This window comes from Rattus norvegicus, chromosome 7 (assembly GCF_036323735.1).
Source record: "Rattus norvegicus strain BN/NHsdMcwi chromosome 7, GRCr8, whole genome shotgun sequence".
Classification (NCBI taxonomy): domain Eukaryota; kingdom Metazoa; phylum Chordata; class Mammalia; order Rodentia; family Muridae; genus Rattus; species Rattus norvegicus.
In genome coordinates this window covers 67,344,016-67,370,716 of record NC_086025.1, presented here as the reverse complement: position 1 = coordinate 67,370,716, position 26,701 = coordinate 67,344,016, and the positions used below count along the sequence as shown (strand labels likewise).

The 26,701-nt window shown below is 46.5% G+C and overlaps 1 protein-coding gene across 2 annotated transcripts in view; it reads right to left on the bottom strand.

The window, feature by feature from the left end:
- Nucleotides 1-8,169: 8,169 nt before the first annotated feature.
- Laptm4b (lysosomal protein transmembrane 4 beta) overlaps nt 8,170-26,701 on the bottom strand; it is a 43,110-nt gene continuing 24,578 nt past the window's right edge. The window contains exons 3-7 of one of the 2 annotated variants that reach the window (XM_039079227.2): nt 21,575-21,648; nt 20,405-20,527; nt 17,953-18,051; nt 15,191-15,286; nt 8,170-9,228 (exon numbers count right to left, since the gene is read on the bottom strand). In XM_039079227.2, the coding sequence (XP_038935155.1) occupies nt 9,148-9,228; nt 15,191-15,286; nt 17,953-18,051; nt 20,405-20,527; nt 21,575-21,648 (473 nt within the window). In that variant the 3' untranslated portion in view covers nt 8,170-9,147. The remainder of the gene's footprint in view (nt 9,229-15,190; nt 15,287-17,952; nt 18,052-20,404; nt 20,528-21,574; nt 21,649-26,701) is intronic. The other variant, NM_001013174.1, reaches the window with a different exon arrangement.

Here is a 26,701-nt window from a genome sequence, read left to right as displayed (position 1 = left end):
CACCAACTGCAGAAGCAGGTAGCCCTGATCTGGCTCCCTTCCCCTTCAGAGAACACAACTCTTTGGCCACTCTGGCCAGAGTCCCACAGATCTCAGGGGATAGCATCTGGTGCATAGATCAGTAACTGGTGACCAAGTTGGGCAAGAACAGCGGACACGCTGCAAGATTCCACCAGAAGGTGAGCACTGCCCCACAGCTCTGGAGATAAGCAACCTGTCCTTTCCTGCTGTGCTTTCAGTCAGCGCCATCACATGGATTTGGACAAACTGAAGGAACTGATGCCTTCTGGCCAGAGCTACTCTCTGGGGTGGGCTGAAGGTACTTTTACCCCTGTCTAAAACCCAACACCCCATAATGGACACCTGTTGTGTTTTATAAAAATAGGCTAGGGATATGTTTTTGGTGGAGGCACAATATGTTGTGGAGGAAGCAGGTACCCCTGTAGGCTCATGATGAGGCCTCCCTTCCATGAGGGACCAGCCAAACAATGGTATAGTATAGAATAGACTTTATTCAAGGTATGGGAAGGGGAATTGAGAGAAAGGCAAAGGAGTTGGGGGGAGAGAAGAAGAGTAGAGTAGAGGAGGAGAAGCCGGCCATGAGTACATGGAAAGTGAGGGGAGTGGAGTGGGAAGAGAGGGGGATCAGGAGCAAGAGAACAAGAGAGAGAGGAGGGGGCAAGCAGCCCCTTTCATAGTGAGTCAGGCACTCCTGACTATTGCCAGGTAACTGCGAGGCAGAGCCTAGACTAAATGCCAACATTCCCCCATTTTGGTTTAATTAAAACAGGAAAAATTAGAAAGAGATGATGGTGAAGCAGGACTAAGGTCATTGTGATCTTAGCTACTTCCTGCTTGCTTGGGGTGACAGGTCTCTGGGAACCCTGAAAAAATGAGTATGGGTATGTTGGTCCAGTCTCAGGAGAGTTGGCTGTTTCCTTGCTGTCTACAGCCTGTAGAACCATCTATGGAGAGACAGGAAGGAGCAGGTCCAGTAGAAGTGTCTGTGTCTGAACGAGAAGATTGGAGCATCTGTGGGCTGCTTCTCTGGAGCTGTCCTGGAGGTAGTAAGTGCCTGGACTTGACAAAATACTGAAACCCACACATATATATTACAGGTAGAGAATAAGGTTAAATACATTTGGGAGAAAAAAATTCCTTAGGTGTGCATTTGAAACCCTTAGGTCTTGGTGGTTGTGGTGAGGGAAATCCCAGTCCCGGGGCACAGGAGAGGAATCCCTCCCTCTGGAACAGGTAGCAAGTGGGAACATAGGCTGTTGATTGGCAGGTGTGCCTATCTGGAGGGAGGCTATTTGGTCCATGAGAGGAAGATCTGAGTGGATTCCCTGGAGCTTATAGCTTTACAAAAGAGATAAGTTTGTTAACAGCATGAACAGTCTTTAAGATGAGCTTAGGGAAGACAAAAATCTTTTGTGGAGCAGAAGGAGCAAGAAGGGCTTTTTCTTTCTGTCTAAGAGATTGAATATATAATTTAACATACCAAGAAACAATTTTAAGTCCATATTTGCAAGACAAAGGAAACTCAAAGTGTTGACCGTGTGAATATTATAGTTGATTATATAGCTTAGCAGGAGAAACACCTTCAGTCGGGAAACTTACATTTGAGCATGATATCTTATAGTGTACATTCAGCGCAAGAAACATTTTAAGACAATCAAAGAGAATGTAAAATTTGAACTTGTGATTATACAAGTATAGTTGTGTAGTGGAATGTTTCGTTAGAGTTAGGCTAATTTATAAGAGCTATACCGATTAATGTTAGGACAATGGCGTAGCACGATGAGGCAATATGAAGCATTTAGTCACTGGAAATGAAGTTTAGGTAAGGAAGTAACAGGTGACTCCTGTGAAAGCTTATATCTGAACTTGTGTATTTATTGTGACGTCTGTAAGAAACCTGGCAGGCTTAGCTAGTTAACCGATACACTAATGAGCAAATGAGGTGGTAGCTTACCTTAGGGTAAGGAGCTAGGTCTGTTTTCTAGCTGTCAAGCTACAGTTACCTTAGCTGTCAATGTAGTTAGAAGTCTGGAAAGAATAAATTATAATCTAGGACTCATGTATTAATTAAAGTGACAGAGGTTTATCCATGGTCCACTACCTAAAGAGTTCCCAGGTCTCTGTGGTCTCCATGGCAACTTGTGTCGAGTCAGTCTGGCTGCCAAGCGCAGAAGACAAAAGGCTTTTTTTTCCTGTGGAGTAGATAACGTGTGAGATGAGAAATGAGCCTCCTTGACATAGGCATTATGAGACATTTGATTCAGGATAACCTGCTTGTCCACAGTGCAGAACAAGCCCTGAGAATGGGCAAGGCGATGGAGTGATAGTTCTCACAGGTTCTCATACCACGATCTAGGTAGACTCTTGTCTCTGTGTCCATTATCTTCTTGGAGACCTTGGGTGGGGGTGGGGCATAACTGTTAGGTTTTGTGAGTCTCTTTGTCATAAGCTTAAACATTATTGCATTTAGCATATTTCTGACCAGATTGAGAGCAGGTCCATTAAGCATGATCAGAGTGAAACAACCTGTGTTTGTTCAATCAATTGTTTGAGAATGTATCTAGCAAATAGAGCACACTATAACTTAATGGCACTAGCACAAACAAGGTTAAAACATATACATGTGTGTGTATCTGTGTGTTTATGTATATGTGTGTGTGTGTGTGTGTGTGTGTGTGTGTGTGTGGTGTGATCTTTAACCTTTATATTGTTTAGAAATCTTGGCCTTGCAGCTATGTATCAGCAGAGAAAAACACATGAAGAGACACATGCACCAAGAGACAAAAGGCAGAGTTTTGTCTAGTGTACACTTGGCTAGAGTCCATGTGGACCAGAATGGAAAGAAATCAGAAGGCTGACAGTGGTGGCGTGAGACTGTGGTGCAGGCCTAAAGAGGCCTGGGAGCAGCTGTGAGGACGCCGCCGATGGGGCAGCAACAGAATCAAGGGGGCAGGGTGGTGCAGTGCTGACGCAAGGGAGCGGAGCGAGACAACAGCTGGTGCCCTAGTAACTCTGCTCAGGAGGCACAAGTTCTCTAACCCCCCAACTAGTGACGTGGTGGCTGCAGGAAAGCAGGCAGAGCATGAGGGGGGTGGGGAAGATGGCTGCAGGAAAGCAGCTTCTCAGCAGAAGAGTGTTCCAGGCAGAATGAAGGGGCGGGGCGGCATCAGGTCCACAGGGCCGAGCTTCCTCCGCAGCGGGAGGCAACTCAGTTAAGGTGGAGGAGTGAGTGCACTCAAGGTGGTGCTCACACTCATACCTGACAGGGGAGTTGAGCATAAAGCAGTGTTTGATCAGATCAGAGTCCCAGGCAGAACGTGGACGTGCAGGGGTGCAAGGTGAGAATTGTTTTTTCCCAAGGGTGGCGAACAGGGAGCAGAGCGGGCAGAGAATGAAAGGAGGCCAGGAAAAGCCTATGGACCGCTAGCTTATAAGTCTCCAAGGGCCATAAGTGGCCATGTAGAGATATTATTTGCTGGGGGAATTGTTTGCTGGGTACTGTGAATCAAACTGAGGGAAGGGACATCCCAGGAAGTAGGGACAAGGCGTCGAAGACCAATCCCTTGAGCATGGAAGTTATTAAAAATGTTCCTACCGGCGTCCTGAGAAGAAAATGGTAACAAACAGGTCAAGGAGGTATGTGCCCTACTAAAATCCCACAGAACAAAAATCAACAAAAAAACAACAACAACAGAAACAAAAAACCAAAACAAGCCTCCTTGTTTGGGGAAGTTCTTCAGATAGTGCCATGCATGGCCAACGGTAATATGTACAGCCCTTACTCATGCTTCTCTCAACCAAAGCTTCTCTCACCCAAGAAGGAAAAAAAAAAAACCCGCATGATTTATTTTTTTGCTGATCTTAGCTGCAATTCGGCAATGCATAGAACAGACCATCTAATATAGGACAGGCTGATAACACAGCCCCTGAGCCACCTCAGTCAGATGGGCCCAAAGATCAAGGTCTGAAAAACCAACCTACTAAAGACCTCACAGTCCTTACCAATTAATATGGGGAATCCATCTACCTACCTGCCCGCTTATCCCTCAGAGGAAACACTAAACAAGCCACTGCCCCACCTGCCCCTCCTCCCCTAAACCAAGGACCGGACTCCATTAGAAAAATAAATGAGCTTCCCCTGGCCTCTCCCCCTTCTCCACCTCCCCCAACCCAACCAGAGAAAGATATTTCTCCTCCCTCTCCCTGAGCCACCAAAGCCATAGACCTACCAAATGCTTTGACAAAAACCCACCAAATTCCATAGTCCCCTACCTTTGACCTTCTACCACACAACAACTTGTAATGTTTGTGACTCTGTTGCAAAAGTAATACAAGATGCACAAAAGGAGCACGTTTTTATTATTCTTTGGAAGTGAGTAGGGGGAATGTGGGGAAGCAGCATGAAACTTAGAGATCTGACATGCCAGATGTGGATGAGGGAGGCTCTTCCCGGTAAGAGTAGAGGGAAAGTGGGCTGGTGTCTAGTTTGCCAAAGGATCTCCACAGCCAGGGGAGCAAATAGGCAGCATGTACTGTTAGAACATGCCGTGCAATCCTGGACCAGCTGCAGGTCTCATGAGGGAGGTGTTATTGGCAGCCTCTGAGGGGGTGAGAGAGAAGAGGCTACGGGCGGGGTGTGTGTGTGTAGAGGGATGGGTGGGGGAGGGGATGAATGAGTCTCTTATCCAGGCCATGACAAATGCACAGGAATGGCGCTGTCACCTAGGGATGAAGTGTCTCCTCGCTGGGTATGGGAGCTGGCTCTAAAGAGCTTCTGGCTGTCCATGGATGCACCTCACGTTAACATTCCTCTCTTTTTCTTGTCATAGAGGGGGGGAAAGGTACAGGGCCAATGGTGAGGCAGGAATAGGGCGTCAGATCTCTTAAACTGCCTCCTCCTGTTTTGGGGCATAGCTGACCCTCACCATCAGGGATCCTGTTGTTAGCATCAGATTCCCCTGTGGACAGTGGTTGGTAGTCCTGTAAAAGGAACCGATTGTTTGGTTAGAACTTTTTTGAATTTGTCGTTGGAGGAATGTGGAAATGAGGTTAATGTGGCTGGAGCAAACGGTAATGTTAGAAAAATGAGAAGTAGGGTGTGAGGAAAGGCAGTCTCCACCTCCATATAGAGTTTTTGAAAACACAGGAATTGGAGGCCTCACACTGTTCCCTGCATTTTTGGATGTCTGATTGTAGCTGCTGGATTTTGTTTATCACTATTCCGGACTTGTTGACGTAGAAGCAGCATTCTTCTTGGTGGAAAAGGCAAAGACCACCTTCTTTTGCCATAAGAACATCTAGTCCATGTTGGTTCTGAGGAACCATGGCTGCCAGGGAATCGATCTGTCTTTGGATGCCTGAGGAGGCCAGGGGTGCAGGATCCCCTGGAGCTGGAGTTACAGGCAACTGTGAGTTGCCTAACATGGGTGCTGGGATTTGAACTCAGATCTGCAAGATCAGTCAGTACAGGCTTTTAACCTCTGAGCCATGTCTCCAGGTAGACACATAAAAAGAATTTCAAATGCATGTCCCCTGATGCCCAAAAAACTTCATTTTTAAAAGCTAATGTTAAAGAAGATGAGGTCCTTGTGGAATCTGGCTAGAAATCTTTGGCTCCCCCTTGAAAGTGGCAATGTGACTCTAGCCTTTCTCTTTCCCATTTACATCTTTACAGTGAGCTAAGCGTTCTGCCATGCCAGTGATCTGGGCCTTGCCACAGACCCAAATGATACTGTGCTGAAAACCCCCAAAACAAGAGCCAAAGTAAACCTTGTAGCAGTTGGTGATGTCAGGCTCTGCTGTACTGAAGGTTCCTGTGCTAAGAGAAAAACGATACCGCTAATGAGTCTCTGACAAAACATGCAGAACATGTACAGGGTAAAGCCGTTCTCGCTGACTGGAGTCCTCTGTTGGTTGAGAGGGCTCCAGGCTCCACTTTGATGAGACATGTTCTAGTGGCTAAGAGGCAGCTTCTCTCTGCTGTCCTGGTGCTCTGGTCTGTAGAAGGCAAGCACTGGCTGCTGGGGAGACAGGGGCAGACCTGGCTGGCTTCCATACACCATGAGACCTTTAGCAGAGAACTTGGCCACTGTGCAGAAACACTTTAAGTGAATTCCATGGGTGTGGAGACCTCCCTGCAATACCTCCCTCTCCCTTCCCCTTCAGAACACATAGCTATGAGCTGCCAAGACCCATTTCACACATCCACAGCACTATTTTTGGTTGTTGTTAGGACTGGAGGTAGGGAACCCTGAGATGGCTTCGCCTATGTCGTCAGTTCTGCAAGGGCTGCTCTTCTGGGACCTTGGCAAAGCCCGGTCCTGCTTATGGTTCTGCAGCACGACAGTGCAGTATTTAAGTCAGCTTCCACACTGGCTGCAAAAAAATAACACATTTTTTAAAAAATGGAAGGAAATGTTTTTATAGTCTCATTAGCTTTCTCTTATCATGAGGCTTGGTCTGCACAGCAGGACTTTTTGTCTCCTTCAAATGATGAATATTTCAACTGCAAAAGCTCTCTATGGAGAAAGCTACTTTAATGGCAACAGTCTTGAAGGTGATCTACTGAGATTATTACCAAGGACTATTGTCACTAAGGGTGGAGGGACAAATGAAATGGGATGTGATTTGGTTAAGCAGTCGAACTAACAAATATTGGTGGCAAGAGCATTTTCATAGAAAGAAAAAAGGGGTGGGGGAAGGGAAGGATAAAGGTGAGCATTTGGTCTGCAGAGAGGAGCCAGGGTGAAAACTGACTGGGGAGGCACTGAGATGTTTAAGAACAGGAAGTGGTGGGCCCTTTGGCCTGCCCTCCAACAGTCTGAACAGCTGGTTCAAACAAAAGCTCAGTTTCTGAAGTTAACAAACTCAGCAGGGTACCTTTCCTGCAGCCTAGCAGGGGTCTAAAATTCCCTCACACAAACTGCTATAAATGCAGTCCCTTTTGTGACCTTTGAGGGAGCTGGTTTGAAGCCGAGAATTTAATTAAGATTTGAGGGTGAATATGAAAAAGCCAAGGGTTCCTGGATTACTATGGGAATCAGTGGAAGGATGTGCAATCCTTGCCAAGAGGTGCACTGGTGCTCCAAAGGCAAGCACACATATGCATTTGACTACATGCCATTTGCAAAAATTATTAGGCAAAGAGCTTAAAACTCGGAGGGGAACAGCATACAGCTATAGTTTCCTTATGAACCCTCCATGGGGATCATAAACTACTTGAGAGAAGCCATTTCAATGCGCTTTATGTGTCTGACTTTGTAAGAATCCTACAGTCCCAAAGGTTCAAGGGACAGAATGTCTCAGGATTAATTCTAATAAAAACAAAAAACTCTGCTAAGGCTGATTCAAGGGTAAAATACCACCCTCTAGCTTTCATGTTAACTTCCCCAAATCTTATGTTCTTTTTCCATTACTAAGATAAAACACCCACAAAAGCAATGTCAAGAAGGGTTTATTTATTCTAGCTCACTTCAGAAATGGCAAGGCAGGCAAGGCAGCAGGAAGCTGAGGACACTGCTTAAATTGTGTCCACCAGTCAGAAGAAAGCAGCATATGCCAGTGTCCCCCACTCTTATGGGGTCCAGACTTTGCTGCCCAGAGAATGGCCATGCCCACAGCAAGCAGGCTTTTCCACTTCAAGTTCTCAACCTTCTCATCATGCCCACTGGTCCGCCGCCCAGGTGATTGGAAATCCTATCAAGTTGACAATAACCAGAAGCAGAGGCAGGCGATCTCGGAGTTTGAGGCCAGCCTGGTCTACAAAGTTCTAGGGCAGACAGGGCTACACAGAGAAACCCTGCCTCAAAAAAACAAAACGAAACAACAACCACCAAAAACAACAAAAAGTGCTTGGTGACCTGGTGTGGTGGAACATGCCTATAAACCCAATATTAAGGAGACAAAGCAAAGGCCCATCTCTTAGGAAAAAAGGTGAGCGGGTATGGGCGCCAGGGACGCACGGACTCCATCACACTGTTGAGCACTCTAAGTGACACTGGCCACAGGATGATGTTGGTCCATCATTCTTGATCCAACAAAATTCATCAGCTAAAGCTATAAGGACCTCTGTGTGAAATGGGCTGAGCTTTGTGTATCTGTGGGGCCCCAAGGACGGGGAGAGTCACCAGGCAGTCACCAGAGCCATGATTGTTTTCTTGGATGCAGACAAACTTTAATTGCAAAGCCTTCATGTACAGCACACTGAGCAATGAACAAGCAGGAGAGTTGTTCACATTCAGAGACATGGACACAAACATCGTTTGCAATTCAGACAATCTAGAGCATTCCACATGGGAACGAGCCTCCTTATCTTTCTGAAGACTGCTTGACACTTTAATAAATGATTAGGCATACTTAGAAATTCAAAGTAGGGTGTACCTTGCAAGGAAAGAGTGTGAACACCTTTTCCCAAACGTACACGGGTGGTTCTGCTTGACAAAGCAAGGTATTTGCTGGAGGACGCTGAGGAAAAGTGAGTCTGAGTTTTTCTGAGCCAAGCAAGCTGGTCCCCCTTTCACACAGGGAGACACATCAGCCCTAGCTCAAAACAGACATCCTGGGCAGCCCTTGCCCTCACTGTTCCTATTACCTCACAGTCCTTATTTAGCCCAAAGAAAATTCTTGACCAGCAAATTCAGAATATCACTGAACTTGGGGATAGTAGGGAAATTCTTATATCACATATATAAGGGCTCCTAACTACATAATTAGAACAATTAATATTGTTTTTATTAGGGATTCTGGAATAGTTTAAGTATGATCTAATTTTTATTTTGTACTTTCAAACAGTCAGAAGGAATGGAGAGGAAAAGTATGACTGCCCCCTGGCTTTGGGGCCAGGCAGGTACAAACCAGACCAGGGAACGCCGTACATAGTTTTGAGAAAGACTCTGAGAACTCATCACAGCCCCCTCCTACCAAAACAGTCCTACAGCCTTACTACTCGGTGCTTGGGTACAGGGTACGTCAGACAACAGAGGCTTCAACTTAACATCTAAATTTTAAAACATGGCATTTTAACAACAAACAGGCTCAAAGAGCTCATCACGGAGGAGAGGTGAAACCACAGGGTCAATCAAGCAGCTGTGGGCTCAGACTGGCGCTCTGGGCTCCTCCACACCACGTTCAGGCAGACACGTAAGGTGGCGGTGGCTCCTTGGCAGTGCCGGTCACAGCAGTGGCATCATCGTATGGTGGCAACAGCACCTGAAAGGAGAGCCCAGAGCCAGTGTTTAAAAGCAGGCATCACTCCCTCTGTCTGAGGTCAGGCTTTAACTGAACATGCTCACAGTTAAACCCCTTCCTGTAACTGGTACTCCCGTCAGCGGCTCACTAAGTAGACACATTTAGTATGAGACTTTGAAACCTTAAAGAAGCAACTGGGGCATGACTTCTCCCACCTCTGTTTTCCTGCCACTTTTACATGTGTCTTCATAGCCAGACGGTGTATGTAAAGGACTACGGGAGAGAGAACGGTTTTCCTGGTCTGAAGGCATAAGGGCAGCCATGAAGCCGACCACAGAAACCATGCAGTGTTGACCTCAAGTGATGGTTAGTGCTGTACCCACACTCTTGAGTGGTCACAAGTCACATTGTTACTGGCATGTCCTTAGGTAGATTATATAGTTTTGGGTTTTACGTCTGTTGAAGACCAGAGCCCTGTGCTTGGCATGAACCTGAGAGGGTAGGCTTTAGTTAGACAGCTGTGCTGACATTTCAATCATAAACCAGGACTGTTTCTAGCTATTCACTGCATGGAAAGCAGTAACAGACGAGGAGCGCTGAAAACTCCGGACGACACTCCCACCCTCACTAACCAGTTTCTTTTTCCCACTAGTAACTCCCGCAGGCTGCAACCGTTACCTCATCCAAGAGTGGGGCTTCATGTTCACCTGGTGGTGGGACTCTGTAGGTGCAAACAACAGGAATCCTTTACGGTGCCTCTGAGGTTTCCCCACAGAGAAAATGCACCTTAAGGCAGAAGTCCTCAACCATAAGTCAGAAGCCACAGTAATGTGAACAAGGGAAGTTGAATAAATGATTAATGTGGGCCTGGAGGACTGAGGATCTGATTAAGGAGGTGTGGCTGGCTGGAGCTGCTGGGTGGAGAGCTTCTCCTGGTGGAACACAGCAGAGGTCACCTACTGTCAGCACCCCGCTCAGATGTTTCCCCAGTGCCCAAGAAGCAGACATGTCAGGAGAAGCCAGGTGCTGTGGCTGCTGTCCGTGCTTTCTACTCAGACTCAGGGACACTGCCAACCAGACCTAGACACCCTGCAGGGCACACAGAACCAGGTAACCTGCCTCCCTACAGTGTACTTGACTGGCATAGCTCACAGGCAAGCAGGTGACAGACAAGTGGCAAGGATTAGCTGCAATCACATTAACAGGCAACAGTGGCCCTGCTTCATAGCAAGGCATCTGACACCACCTCCCACATGCCACTGTTCCTGTCAGCTTGTGTGTCTGTCTCCTCAGAGGGGCAGTTAATGGTGTCCCTGTGTCCTAAATGTTTCACAAATCACTCAAGGGACAGAACACCTGAGACGCACTTGGGTCCAGGAGGCAAGGAGCTCTGCAGAGCTCTCCCCACAGAAGGACCGGCTCCTCGGGGATACTCACATTAGCAACAGAGCAGGCAAAACACAAAGTGATGACCAAGTACAGGAGGAAAAACAGTGCAGACCAGGAAAAAAAAAAAAGCTTTCCCCAAAGGCCAGAAGGTAGTGACTAGACATTAGAGGGAACACTCGTTCTCATAATAGGGTGAGTGTACACTTGCGGTAGGGAGAAAGAAGGTGGGCAGTGGAACAGTTTCCAGGAAGACGGAGGCGCCTGGCCACTGTCTACTTACAGGAGAAGGCCGGGGAGATGGAGTAGAGGATTCAGGCCAGGCTCTCTCTCTACCTGTGGCTGTGGCCTGAGGTCCAGCACACACACATGTGTGTGTATGCATCACGCAGGGTCACCTATGGCCCGTGGAAGCCGTGAACAGCAGTAGAAACATTAACTATGGAATGATGGGTTCTGCAGCCTCACTGAAGAATTAATGGACCACAACTACCACTGTCTTTGGAGAAATCTTAGAACGCAGTAGGGCTGCTGGAGAAATGAAAGCAACCGGCACATTCGGGTTTGTGTCTTCCATTTCTCACAAAATGAAACATTCGGGCCAAATTTCCCCAAAATGTTCAGAGACGCAACACAACATTCTCCATCACGGGAAGAGTAATTATGTTCTGTCAAAACAGAGCTCTCACACTTGCTATATTCATTATCAGGCAGGCCTGGATCAAATGCCATGTCACTGAACAAACTTCAACACTGATGTCTTTCCTCAAATACTCACTGACTTTGCCTTGCAATCTGAAGTCAAGAGGAATCCCTCCCTCCACGGGGCTGATGACACCCTTGCTCACTGTTCTGTTGGCTGTGAGATATTCTTGACATGACACCTCAAAGAGTACTATCAGAGTACTTTTGAGAGCCCTCCAGACGGAACTAGTTTAAATTCCTGAGGGTTCAGCATCATCATATCTAAATGATGCTGAATCTGGTCCTGACTGAAGGACAGGATGGGTGACGTGTGACTGCCCGTCTGTTCCTATCATGTCTGTCAGCACTGAGGGTGTGGCCATCCTCTTTTTCGAAAAGTGGGATGAAGTTCTTGGACATCAAGAGAAATAACTGTCATGTGATTAACACCAAATTTGTTATCACTTTGACATTTAGTTGAATGGAAACAAAACAAAAATGAAACAAAAACAAACCCTAACCATTCACGGGGCAGGGGTCACACTGCAGTCAGGACATGATAAATGGGGGAGGGAGGGAATAGACCATACGTCCTACTTCAGTGTAAAGTTGCTGCTACCAAGCAGAAGTTAGTAGCCGAGTGCCAGAACATTCAAGCACGCACTACTACTGGGGGCTACTTTATATGTGTCCAACACGAATTCCACACACACGCAAACACCATTGTTCTCTCCCAGAAGGAGCCAGCTCAGTGAAGTGCCTGCCTAGAGAGTCAAGGCAGAGGAAGACGCCCAGTGTCAGCCTCTGGCGTGTACATACACACATGTGCGCACAAACAATACCACACATGCAATAAATAAAACCTGAGAAAGGAATTCATTTCATCAGTTAATAATAAATGTTATGGGGAGAGCTACAGTCATGCTTCACCCAACAGTGGGGCTATGTTTGAGAAATGTACGAACAGACCACGGCATCTCATGTCAACACTGTAGAAGTGACTTACATCACAAAAATGGCTACACCATCATCCAAACAATAAAAGACCCTGTTTGGTTGACTGAGATGGCTAGGTCAGCAGATGCTCTTGAATCCAGCTAAAACACATCTGAAGCTTGCCCTCTAACTGCCCTGGAAACAAGGACTTCCCTAAGCTTGTCTGGCAGGTTAGTTATGACTCATCTGCAAAACCTACAGGATGAAGACTTGTTAATGCTTTAGGTTCTGACTGTCTAGTTCCTTGGGGACGAATGAACCAAGACCAACAAAAGATCTTTCTCCCTGTCAATCGGATCACAAAGACCCTCATCTCTCTATGGTTAAGACAGGTACTCAGAGCCTGGTGAAGAACTTGCTCTAACTATGTCTAGTATACCAAGTGAAGAAAATCAGAATAGTAGCCCCGGGGGCAGGGCTGGGTGAAGAAGAAAGGGGGAAGAAGGCCTGCGGGAACCGTGCTGTAATTACTGGAAAAGTCACTGAGACCACCATAAAGGTCACTCCCACTGCTGAGTTCTGGGCATTTTTATGGCCAAATGGCAGCCTTAACTGACCTTCAGTATGTCAGAGAATCTACTGGGCAACAGCTACTAGGGAGATGGTCTGACCATGCACTGAAGGTCTTTCTTATTCAGACAGACTAAAAAGAAAGCCTCATATATGGAATATTTCGATCAGTCGGAGCAATAGACTTACATAAGTATCTGAGTTAGTGTCTACAACAGTGCATGGCATGACAGCTTACAGTCTCCTTTTAAAATACGAAGAGCTTTCCTATCATATTGAAGACTATAAAGCTCTTATCTGGAATCAGAAGTTCAGACGCTGTTTTGGCTAAATATTCCCTCACTGACTCCAAGAACCCTGGTTCCACAGCGATTCTGTATCATACTTTACATTTGGCAAAGCTCTGCTGGGACCCTGGTCTCGGTGGTGTTGGTGAAACAAAGCTGCACAGATGACGTTTTCAACCGCTTCAATTTGCCAATGTTTAATTATGAAAAAAAGCCACGATCTATTTAGCCCTTTAATGTGCTTTCCCTCCAGCAGGCATTTTCGTGGCACTGGGAAGCCAGTCTGATGTTACAGAACGTGTCCACCACATGACTCCTCCAACGGGGGCTCTAAAAGCGAGGGCGCATCTCCCTAAGGCACCCACAGCCCCCGGTGTTCCCATCATGGTCTGGCTAGACATGGAAGCAAGGCTAAACATGGTCTGGGAAGGATGTCCAGTATTAACGACTCTTTCCTGTCTTCTCTGTGTGCAGTACTTGGGAAAGCAAGAATCTGGATCACAGCATGTGCACTGTCTTAGAAAAGGGAGACAGGCATGTTTACTTTATGACGAGAACACCAGCATCTCTCCACAAAGGTCGACGTGAATTCATTTAGCCTGGGAGAAGAGCCATCTGGCCCAAAACTAATAGGAAGTGAAAGCCAAGCATGACATGTTATTATGTCAGTGTGGATGCCCATACCGACACGGGCAAAGGAGAAACGTATGTGGTTATGTGCTGTGGAAAACTAGATTACCCCGCCTTCTGGATGACCTAAGGCAGGCATTGGTGCATTTTGGGTTTAAATTAGAATGCCAACATTAAGACCCTAGCTCTTGCCAAACAATCTTAGAATGTTCCCACCCTCTGGGACTACATTATGGCCTCCGCATTAATTCTGCACCAAGAATGGGGCTCTTTGGAGAAATGGCACACCCCAGGGATGGTGTAAAAAAAAACAAAAAAACACAAGCCTGTGGTATACTAGAGAGCAAGAACACCCTCGAGCTATTGAGGAGGCCCCAACTGGCCAAGGACGGTCTAGCCTGTGAACTGTGATATGTTAGTGGTTAGAGAAAGTGGCTGCTTCCCTTTCTAGAGATACAGAATAGGTACAGGACAAGAAGTTTACACAACTTATCAAAATGCATGTGGTTCTCCATAGGACAGCCTCGGCTATTCACTGTGTATGGTTTATGTCTATTCTACTCATGTACTAGTGTTTTGGCTGCGTATTATGTCTGTGTATCATGTGGATGACCAGTACCTGTGGAGAGGCAGAGGCAGATCAACTCCAACTATAACTACCGGTGGTTGGGAGGCACCACGTGGTGCTAAGAAATGAGCCCGGGACTCTGGAAGAGCAGAGCCCTCAGGCTGTGTTTTGTTTTGTTTTGCTTTGTTTTGTTTTGTTTTGGGGTTTTTTTTGGGGGGGGGTGTTGGTTTGGTTTTTGCTTTGTTTTATTTGTTGCTGCTGTTTTCCAAGGTCCGATTATTATCTACGTTATGGTTTGGATGTGAAACACCCTGGAACTCCCCTCACTGCCAAGACTCACTGGGTCCCCAGCTCGTGGGTCCGCTCACTGATGCGGCTGGGTAACCAGGGCTCTGATCTCACCCATGGATTAACCAACTGCTGAGTTCCTGATCTGATGGCATTAGTGGGGCTTAGAGGAAGTGGCAGTCCTTTGGGAGCAACCTCTTCTACCACGGGCTCTGCAGCAATGACATTCTTATCTTACCACAAACCTGTGGTAACAGAACAAGTCCTGTCACACGACAGAAATGTCTAAAAGATAATAACCAGAATCCCTCTCTCCTCCTAAGTCATTTCTTTCACTTATCTGTCACACTGACAAAAAACTACACCCTGGTGCTCTGCGAGCACACAGATGACAAATATGTCTTGGCCAAGCAGTGGTGGCACACACTTTTAATCCCAGCACTCAGAGGCAAAGGCAGGCGGATCTCAGTGAGGCCCAGGTCAGCCTGGTCTACAGAGTGAGTTCTAAGACAGCCAGGGCTACATAGAGAAAAAACATGTCTCAAATGGAGCAGGAAGTGAAACACTAAAACATTAGGTGCCACCATGCAGTAGAGGGTGGAGGAGGCCTCCTCTTTGGGGGCAACATACTTACCGTGGTATCGTTGCTGGTAACGTAAACCAGAACATCAGAGGAGTTCCTGCCATTGATGTACCTGTAGCAGCTCCAAACACAGCTGATCAAGTAGCCCTGCAAGTAACAGTTACCGGGTTTTAAACCTTGGAGCACTGTGAAGTCACGCTACGAAGGCTTCATTACATAGACATGTCAATGTTACTGAACCTCATGCACTTACACGGGGTGCACCGCCACAGCCTTGTTCTGTCTGTCACAGTACACCACAGGATGGTACTGGTGCTGGGTGGTGGGGGTTAAGGATGGGACTCACCAGAAGTGAGCAGTTCAAAGGGACAATGGCTACAGACTCTGGTCAAATTTACTAAACCATCTCACCACTCACTGTGTTGCCTATTCTTTGGCAAGAGGTTAAGCCAAACTCGATGTGTAGCCCAGCCTCCCTCCAGTTCCTCCTGCTTAGCACTCTGATTTCCAGTATTACATGTAGTAATAATTTTGGTTTCTTAAATAACCCAGTAATGTTATGTGACTTTGTTTTTGTTTTAATCCCAGGTGTGGGATATGGGGCTGCTTCAGATTGTCTGTCTACACCCCTAACTATAATTTCCTAGTGCAATAGGAGGGACATGATTTTTGTCAGCTGCACACAGCTTGTATTTGGAATTCTGGGGACTGGAGATGAGAGGGTATAAATGTGAGAGCTTCCCCTGCTGCTACTGGTTCTTGCTACTACTGCATTTGTTGCTTCTCGTAGTGCTGGAATTCTGTCTGCTGGTTGGAAATATTCTAAGACTGGAATTCGAACCCCCTAATCGGCAGGAGGTGGTCTGAAGGTCTATGCCTCCTTTCCCCTCTAACCTTTCTCTCTTATCCAGTATTGGGTCGGTGGAGGTGGGGTTGTAGTAGAGACGGCAGATATAAGAACCCAATAAAGTAGCCAAAACATATGCCTACAATTAATTACAGGCATGCACTTTTCCAATCTTCTATTCTACAGGATCATCCGATTGTATTAAACCACTGTCAAAATGAAGCATCTAACAGTGTTAACACCCAGAAGAACATGTGCTAGAAGTGATACATGAGATGTTGGATCAGAAACTCTATGCTCTTGCTCCGACCATCTTTAATTGGATTAGTTTAATTGGATTAATTATTTCAAAATCCCTCCCTAATTTTAAAATTCTTTGACTAAAAAAAGGTTCAAGAGAGAAAGAAAATAGAAAATGCACACACGGTTAGTAATGATGTCAGATGGTACCCAGGTTTCAATCAAGTTACCACAGGATTCGGTAATCCTACCCTAAGGACGTTTATGTCCCTAAACTTTATTGCAGGGATGTGAGAGCAGCATTGTTCACTGTAGCCGAGGTGGAGGGCAGCTGGATACCTGTCCTGCGATGGAGGGATCTGAGGTATGTCACACAGCAGGACACCACTGCAACTGTCCTGGTGAGAGTTACCGGCCTGATGCAGTCAGGTCATCTATGAAGAGGGAGCCTGACTGGGAAAAAGGCCTCCATCGGGTTGGCCTGGAGGCGAGACTGGGGGGCATTCTTTTCCTAAGCAGTAACTGGTGTGGGCGGTGCCTCCCCTGGGACTTGGATGGTATGAAAAGGGGCTGAGCCAAGCGCCCGAGAAAGGCAGCATGCAGTGTCCCTGCATGGTCTCTGCCCCAGCTCCTCCCAGCATCAGATCTGACCCTGGAATGTGAAGCAAACAAACCATTTCTTCCTGCAAGCTGCCTCTGGCCATGGTCTCCATCACAGTTCTAGAAACCAAGGCAGCGGCCCAATGGGTGGGAGAATCCCCATGAAGACCAACGCAAACAAGGCACGCACTGATGTAGTAAAAAATGTGCTAAATGGCACGGCAGCACACACCGTCGGTAGCAGCACTTGGGGGGCAGAGGCAGGCCTGATTTACACAGACCGAGTTCCAGGGCAGCCAGGGCTACACGGAAACGTAAGATAGAGCACGTGCAGGGCTGGGGCTGCAGCTGCACACACCTATGCACTAAACCAACTCACAGTTCTTTCAATAACATTTACTTATTTAGAGAGTGTGTGCGTGTGCTCATGTGCGTAGACATGAGCTTCTGGGAGCTGGTTCTCTCCCTCCATGTATGTGGATTCCAGGAACTGAAATCGGATCAGTTCACCGGCCTTTGTGGCAAGGACCTCTACCCGCTAAGCCATGTCATCAGCCCATGTGTTGACTGGTTGTATTCTGTGACAGGCATTGTAGTTTTATTGAAACTCCATGTGTTATGTTTACTGAAATACTTGTATCTAGCTTTGAGACATTAATACTAAGAAGCACTCGGAACATGTAATGCACGCACGTCGCAGTGCTGCACTCTATGTTCTATATGACCTTAATCTGTTCCCAAATACATTCTGTTGTTTTCTTATTTTATATGTATGGATGTTTTGTCTGTATGTACATCTGTGCACTGTTTACATGCCTGGTGCCACAGACATCAGAAGAGGATGTCAGTCAGATCCCCTGGAACTAGAGTTATAGATGACTGTGAGCTACCATGTGGGTGCTGGGAACAGAACTTGGGTCCTCTGGAAAAGCACAAGTACTCTTGACCACTGAACCGTGTCTCCTTGACTGGCCTATGGAACGCAGATTAGTATTTCTCACACAGACAACAGAATAAATCGTAATGTTAGGAAATCAAGAGGCAATGAACTAGCCATTTTGCTTATCCCTCTGGCACTCAGGGATACATTTAATATTTAGCCCATAAAGAGAATATTTATGCTTACCTTAAATGTCAAAATAATGCCTATGAAGAGAAGGATGACAAGGACCAAACAGGTAGGGTTCACTGACATTATGTCATCTCTGTAGGGAAAGCTGGGGGGCTGGAAGAGAAAGGGGACCCATTAGCAAACCTCATTTACCTTTCAAGATGAATGCCACAGGCAGCAGAGCACACCAGAGACTGGTGACTGTTATTTGGGACAGATGCTTCAACCGGTGAGTTAGGGAAAACCAACACTGTCCTAACCTGGCGGTAATTCCAGAGAAGGGAAGTCAAGGGCAGACAGACACAATCAGGTGTGCAGCGCCACTCCACCCTCCACTGTACCTCGGGGACCCACCTGTGTGGTGCTTTGTACACTCCTGGGTTTGCCATGATAGTGTTTTCTTATTTTCGTCAGGTTCTGGAAATTCTAAAGGCTGTGTGCAGGACAAGGAGGAGAAACCCACTAAAATGAAAATATTTGCTAATGGCACATCTTTCTAGATAGCAAACTCTTACATGTTTGTTTTGTTTTGTAAACAAGGATTGATGAATTACTTTAACTGTGTTTTGCAGCTTGGGCTTGCCTGCAGCCTTCTCAGATGATGGCCTTTCTAACCCACTGCATTCCAAGACGTCAGCAGTGGCCATCAGGGACTGTGAACAGTCCCTTCACTGCCGTCTCTAGGCACTGCTGATAATGTGCACGATTTGCTACTGCAGCTCAGACGAATCTGAGGTTTGCTTGTTTTGTGAAAGCAGGTTCTGAGTAGCTCGGGCTGACCGCGGACTTTCCCCAGCCTCCTAGGTGCTAGGGTTACAGGCATGCACCACATGCCCTGCTCAGAATGGTTATTAAATGATACAGAATGGTTTTTGGAGGGGTATTTGGAAGACAAGACAGGATCACAAGTAACCTAGGCTGGCCTCAAATTCGCTATGTACATAAGGATGACCTTTAACTCCTGACCTTGAACTTCTGCCACCTCACCCGGCTTCCTGAAATATCTCACTTCTAGTATTTGGTTTGTCATTACAAATAAGAGTGAAAGCTATTTTTTTTTTACAGTATTATAATGCTGCCGTTGTACCACGTGGGGTTCTGAGGTGAATGAATGGAGAGCAGCAGACAAGGTAGGGTCAAACGAAGCTGCTGAATGACCTGTGTGGCTCTATGTCAGTCTCTGCAGTCTATGGACTGGGGCTCACGGCGCACCACTGCACAGCACAGGGCAGTTACCGCCCCGTCTTTATGTGTCCTTGCTGTCACCACCAGCCCCGTCCCGTACACGATAAGCCTGTTGGGACTAAGTTTCTTCCTCTCTTGCAGCATGACCCGAGGAGTCCAGGAAGCAGACCAACACAGAGGCTAGAGGCTCTACCTGCCCATCACAGATCAGGCCCCTTCATGTTCTACTGTCTCCCAGGAGTACAAAACTGGCATGTGGAACTTTTTAAGACACGATTGCCCACCAAAGCATGGTCCCCCTGGCTCTTCAAACAGTAATGACAAGAATGGCAATGTAGACATTTCTAAGGAGCAAAACTTTGGGGCTGTCTGTGGTGGGACAGGTCAGAGCAGGACTGTCAGCAAGACTACAAGCTTCTCTCCTCACTCCCTCCTCCCTGTACCCCTCAGCCATCCTTTCCACTGGACCACCCAGTTCCCAATGCCTCGTGCATCCATACTGTAGCCTCGCCTCTTGTAGTCTTTACCCGAGCTCAGAGACGGCTACAGAGGCCACAAGAAATGAGCACACTGGCAGTTGTAACCCAAGGGGACAGGGAGCAGGCTGGGGTAGGAGGTCAAGCTGGGTAACTCAGCAAGACCTGGTCTCAAAATGAAATTCTAAAACCAGGATACAGCTCAGCAGTAAAGTGCTTATCTCACATGTGGCAGGCCCTGGGTTTAATCCCTAATGCCACATTTAAAAAACAAAATAAAACAAAATCATACAAAGAGAACCTTCAAGAGCGAACATTTGCTGGGCAGTGGTGGCTCACACCTCTAACCCCAGCACCTGGGAGGCAGAGGCAGGTGAATCTCTGTGAGTTCAAGGTCAGCCTGGACTACAGGGTGAGTTCCAGGACAGTCAGGGTTACACAGAGAAACCTTGTCTCAAGAAACAAAACAAGAACAAAAACAACACAATTCTGACCCCCCCCAAGAGTGAATGTTTTGTCATTTAAACAATTTTAAGGAAATTATACTTTCTGACACATTCATAATTTAAAAATCCAAGATTAAAAAGTGCAAGGGCCCATAACTACTCCATCTGATGCTGTTAGATGCTCCTTGACAGCAGCCACCAATACTACTCAGATGTCCATAGAGGGCTTAACAGGAGTCAGGAAGAGAGGGAGCTCTGGCGACCTAAGTCTGGAGAGAACCCCACAGCAGTTCCCTGCCTCCCACAAGCCAGCAGAGGAAAGACACCATCGACTGCGAACGTGGTGGAAGGACCACCTACCAGCTGTCTTATGTACTCCTGAATGGAGTTGGGGTAGACAAGCACGGTGATTGCAACCAAAGTATTCAGGGCGAAATCAAAGATCTGGTAACAGAAGAACGGGATGATCCAGGCAGCGTGTTGCTAAAAGTAAGAACAAAGAAATGTTAGTCTGCTGGATATAACAAGACACTGGGTTCATCAATACGGAGGGACCTGGGGGAACTGGCAGTCAGTAACCAGGCCAGGATGGCAACTGGCGTGCCAAGCCGAAGCTGTCAAGACACAGCAGTACCGGGAGCCTGGAGAAACGTCTCAGGTGAGAGCACTATCTGCTCTTCCAGAGGTCCAGAGTTCCACCCCCAGCAACCACATGGTGGCTCACTCTATCATAATGGGATCTGATGCCCTCTTCTGGTGTGCAGACACCCATGCAGATAGAGCACTCACATACATAAAATAAATAGCTCTTAAAAAAAAAAAAACCGAGTGTTCATAATAATGTCAGTTTTACCAGTTTTTCTAATACCATGTGTGAGTAAGAGATTTCTGAAGGCTCCTGCAGAAAACTGAATGACTCCACACTCAGCAAAGACAACCTTAGATTATGCCACAGCAGTGCTTCCCAACCTGTGGGTGGCAACCCCTTTGGAAGTTGAACAACTGTTTCACAGGGGTTGCTCACAACCATTTGAAAACACGGATATTTATATTACGATTCATAACAGTTAACAAAATTATTGTTATGAGATAACAAAAATGAAATAATTGGGCTGGTGATATGGCTCAGCAGTTAAGAGCACTGACTGCTCTTCCAGAGGACCTGAGTTCAAATCCCAGCAACCACATGGTGGCTCACAACCACCTGTAATGGGATCTGGTGCCCTCTTCTGACATGCAGATATATACGCAGAACACTGTGCATATAATAAATCTTTTTTTCTTTTCTTTTCTTTTTTTTCAGAGCTGGGGACAGAACCCAGGGCCTTGCACTTGCTAGGCAAGCGCTCTACCACTGAGCTAAATCCCCAACTCCATAATAAATCTTTTTAAAAAACATTTTATGGTTGGAGGTCATGATGCTCTGAGGCACTCTATCAAAGGGTCGAAGCATGAGGAAGGCTGAAAAGCACTGCTCTGGTGGAGGAGCCTGCAGAAGGGCCTGGCGCTCACCTCACCACAGCCACTTACCTTGTATGCACCGTAGGTAGCCATGGCACAGATCAGGATCATGAGGAGAGAGATCGCGATAGCAATGCACATGTCTAGCACAAGGTCAGAAAAAGGGGGTGGGGAGAGACAGTTAGAGCCACTACTGAACATGGATGAGTTCCTCTTCCTTTTGTTTATAAACCAACTATAGGTGAAGACTTTACGGTACATCAACCAGAGCCAACACATGCCAGGTGATGTTCTCACTAAATCCTACCTGACTGACTACATGATTGCAAATGGCAGAGGTGCTGGCTACAGAAACCAAAGGAGGCCTCTGGTCCTCACTAAGTCGGTCACCCTGTACCTACCACACAGGTGTCTCTGCACTTTATAAGTGCACACATAAGTCACAAATTAAAACTCTGATACCTTAGCCTTACTCACTCAAAGTTAAAAATCTGTTTCTGTTCAAGATGCTAATGTCCACTTCACTCTAAAGCGACCTCTCATCTTCATCTCACTTCATCACCCTGGCCGTCTATGGCACCTAACCAGGATCAAACACTAACCGCTAGGTCTTATGTCTGCAGTTTTCTTCATTTTTAGTATGATCAAAGCTCCATTTTAGTGACGAAGGTGGGCCCAGGTAACTCACCTTTGGGAAGGTTTCCCTCAGCACCCAAAGCTGATGTAGTTCCCACCCTTCCAACCACTGTGCCCTCCCTCAGCACGCACCATTATTAATCTTATTCTCATTGCCATGGTTATTGCCAGTTTCTCCCCAGATAAAAGGACAGTACATTGTTGGCTGCCACCATTGGTGAGAAATCCATGAGGCATGCCTCCTCTGGCAGCAGCAGACTGGTGTTGGGAGGAACACACACTCCAGTCCTCCAGACGCAGTTCAGAGAATATGAAATATCTCAGTGACATTTATACTGAACTCAATAGTTACAATTAATCTGGTTTTTATGAATGTATCATTTTCTATGTCACACTATGAAAAGCAACAACAAAACACCAGGATTAACCACTGAACGATGTTGATCGGGAACGACACTTGTACATGGAAGGCACAAGGGGAACAAGTCTTTCTTCAGGAAGCCTGTGTCTTTAGGTGTAACTAAGCTGCCAGCTCCATGCTGAGAAGGCAGCAAAGTAGTTCTACTCGATGGTTTTTAAGAGAGGCTTTATTCTTCCTGGCTGAGGAGGATGCTGTTCTTTGTGAACAGAAGATGAAATGAGGGTTTGGGGATATTCTGAGAGCAGAGGCTGGGCTGTGACTAATTCTGCCACAGTGGTTAACATTAATTGCCACCTTGACTGGATCGACTGGATCAAGACGGGCCTGACTAGTCAAGCACATCTCTTCCGCGTCCATGAGAGAGTTTCTGGAAGGCTAAATAAGAAGGAAGGCCCTCACGTAGGCTGCAGTCCCTAATACAAAACTAGGAGAAAGGCCCCTTAGAGCATGTAACCGTGTCCCCAATCCCTGCTGAGTTGCCCATAATGAACTCAAATGCCCTGAACTGGAGGAAAGGAGAGGAGGAGAGGAAAGGGGACGAGGGGATGAGGAGGGGGAGAAACATTCTGTTTATTTAATAAGAAAAAAAAGCAATTTATGAAAACCAGGCCATTATAGGGTAGTCTCTGACTATTTCAAAGATCTTTAGAGAGATAGATAATAAATGTATACAAGCAAATAAACTCAGAGGTTTGCTCAAGACATGAAAATATTAACGTGCACTATACAAGGCTTTATAAGGACTGAGTGGCACACTCCAGAACTAGTCACAATCTCAAATTTCATGATTTATATCTTTATCCAAGAATATAAAACCCAAAGAAATTTAAAAGGTTCAAATAAAATCCATAAAATGAATACTCTGTCGGCTTCTCACGAACAATGAGAGGTGAGGACATTTTAGAAATCCTATTTCTATACGGACTTCTACCAGCTCTTCTGTACATCCCAAGCTCAGAAGTGTGGTGGTTTGTATATGCTTGGCCCAGGGAGTGGCACTGTTAGAGGGTGTGGCCCTGTTGGAGTAGGTGTATCACTGTGAGCATGGGCTTTAAGAATCTTATCCTAGCTGCCTGGAAACTAGTCTTCCTCCTGCAGCCTTCAGAAGATGTGGAACTCTCAGCTCCTCCTGCACCATGCCTGTCTGGATGTTGTCATGCTCCTGCCTGATGATAATGGACTGAACCTCTGAACCTGTAAGCCAGCCCCAATTAAATGTTGTCCTTATAAGAGTTGCCTCGGTTGGGGATTTAGCTCAGTGGTAGAGCACTTGCCTAGCAAGCTCAAGGCCCTGAGTTCAGTCCCCAGCTCCGGGAAAAAAAAAAAAGAGGTGCCTCGGTCATGGTGTCTCTTCACAGCACTGAATCCCTAACTAAGACAGGAAAGCAGCTTGTGCAGGCCCAAACTGTAAACCAGAACACAGAACAGGTAGGATGAAAATGGGCTACCACCTGCAAAGCAGCTGCCAACCCCACAGAAATAACACAGTACACACAGTAAATAAAGGTTATTTATTTAGGAATTAAAGCACTTCATTCCTGAGACTCACAGGACAGCTCAGCAGTAGAATGCTTGCCTAATGCAAAGCCCTGGGTCCAATCCTAGCATGAAAAGCCAACAGCCAGTTAACACGATGAGTAAGAGGGGATTTTATGACCAACAGCTCTGGCCAGTGCTAGGATAGTAACTTCCTCACCCCAAAATCAGAGCACACTGTTATCACACTGTTTTCTGAATTAAATTCCTGCTTTAATACTGCAGTTTTTACTTTGAGAAGCTGCACCACAGGTAGAGGGGGCATAATTAGAAGACGTTTCCTGAATCCAAAGGGGTCACCGAGACAGACAAGGTGCATAAAGGCTACCTGAAATGCCTGTGTCCAGTCATCTAATTCTGTGCCCCCCGCTCGGGGACTGTTTACTCTGCAAAAGGATTTCAGCCAACTCCATTTACATCTAGCGCTTCTCTAACTTCTGGCCACATTGCTGGCACTGCTCATGAAAACAGTATTGGTCATCACAAAGTGCAGGAACTATTTCCAGCTGAACTTCCAACAGTATGTCACAACTTGGAACAAAGTGGAAAGCCCTCCAATGCCACAGTGAAGACCAGAAAACCCAGGCTCAAGTCCGGCTGCAGGGGCTCCTCCTAAGTCCCATGTGACTGCAGAGCTCACTTGTACAACTGAAACAAGGTCTTACTATTTAGTCCGAGTTGGCCTGAAACTCACACTCCTGTCTCAGCCTCCCCAGGTCGTGACTACAAGCCCGTACCACCATGCCGGGCTCTGCCTTTCCTCTTGAATTAAGGTCTGTCCCACCCTTAGCAAGTGTCTGGATAACTTTCTTTGACATGGTAATTGGCATGGTAAACTTGAAGCAAACCTGCGCCATAAATGTATGCTATGTCATGAATAGAACTCCTTCCAAACCAAACAGGCAGATTACAGCAATGTGGAAAACGTGGCAAATCAATGGAGAAAGCAAAGAAATGATGGAGGCTAAGGCAGAAGGTTCACCAAAGCTCCAGGTCAGCCTGGGGGCCAAGAGTAGAAACCATTCTTCAGAAATAAAGCAAAAAGCAAGCAAGCGAAGGGGAACAGCAAACGCATTAAGAAGTATACATACACTCTACTTTTCTGATATGTCTGGATCTTTTCAACATGGAGTTCTGGAGGAACATGGGCCTGGTGCTATCAATGAGTTCTAATCCCAGCTACTTTGGAGGCTCAGACAGGAAGGTCTGCCAGTGGGAGGCTGCTGGGGTGACTTACCAACAACCTATTTCCAACAAAACAAGCAGAAACAAAAGGGCTGGGACTATAGAGCTCTGTGATGTTTATCCAGTATGTGCTACATGGTCCTGGCCCTGGAATCAACTTCTCCCCCATCATTTTAATTAATGAATGAATTAATTAAACTGAGCAGGTAGGTAGGCAGACAGACAGAAAAACAGATAATAGGGGGAAATGGTCAAAAATCCTACACTGAATCTGATAATTCTTTTTAAAAGATTTATTTATTGCATGTATGTGAGTACACTGTCACTGTCTCCAGACAGCACTGGATCCCATTACAGACGGTTGTGAGCCACCACGTGGTTGCTGGGATTTGAACTCAGGACCTCTGGTAAAGCAGTCAGTGCTCTTAACTGCTGAGCCATCTCTCCAGCCCCTGATAATTTTTTTAAAAGCCACATTCAGACTTCAAAAACATTAACATTTGACCAGCAACAATCATAAGGCATGTCAGCGAGGCTTTGGTGTGAGGCCATGTGAGGCAAATGTTAGAATCCAGAGCTATTCTATTTCTCAACTGGCTGCTAGCAAACTTAAGAGCACAAAGCTATCAAGCAGTCTGTAGGTTCTGTAGATCTTAAGAGAAACCCTTCCTGAGAGGAAAATGAGTTTAATACACGCAGCAAGTTCACAACAGGCGCATACTGCAGTACCAGGCTTTTTAGGATCTTAGTGCTCTTGTAGGCAGAGTACGGAGCGGGGCTCCAGGTCAAGACTGGTTAGCCAGAATACACAGCCACAAGATGATTCTTCTTCACCTCTCCAAATCCACCTTCCCCATGCTGCGCTCTGCCCATGGAGACCTGTGGGGTTAATATCCTTGCTGCCTTTCTGCTGCTGTGATAAAACACTCTGACCAAAGCAACTTTGGGGAAGAAAAGGTTCGTTTTCCATGTTGCAATCCATTACCAAAGGAAATTATAACTTTTATTTCCACAACAGCCTGAACTAGAAACTGCTTTTTGGCTCCACTATAACCATCCTTAAGTAATTTTCTCATACGTACATCCGAGGACCACGTACCAAGCAAACAATGCTGCCCTCAGGTAAGACTCCCTCCCTCCTCAACTGACTCTCCTGGATCAAGGAGACACTCTACTATAAGGGCTCCTCTGTTCTTGGCTGAGGAAGAAAGACCACATTGCCCAGTACAAGGTATGGGGCTAGGGGTGGAGACCCTAGGCCAAACAAAGGTCACTTGTCTGCCCTTCAGGAAGAGGCTAACTTCAGCTCCAGCAAACTCTGTCTCCCAGCCTCCCTTCAGCCTAAGGACAGCAGGACTGAAGTCAGGTGGTGCTTGGGAGCCCTATGCTTTTTTTTTTTTTTTTTGCAAAGGGAGGAG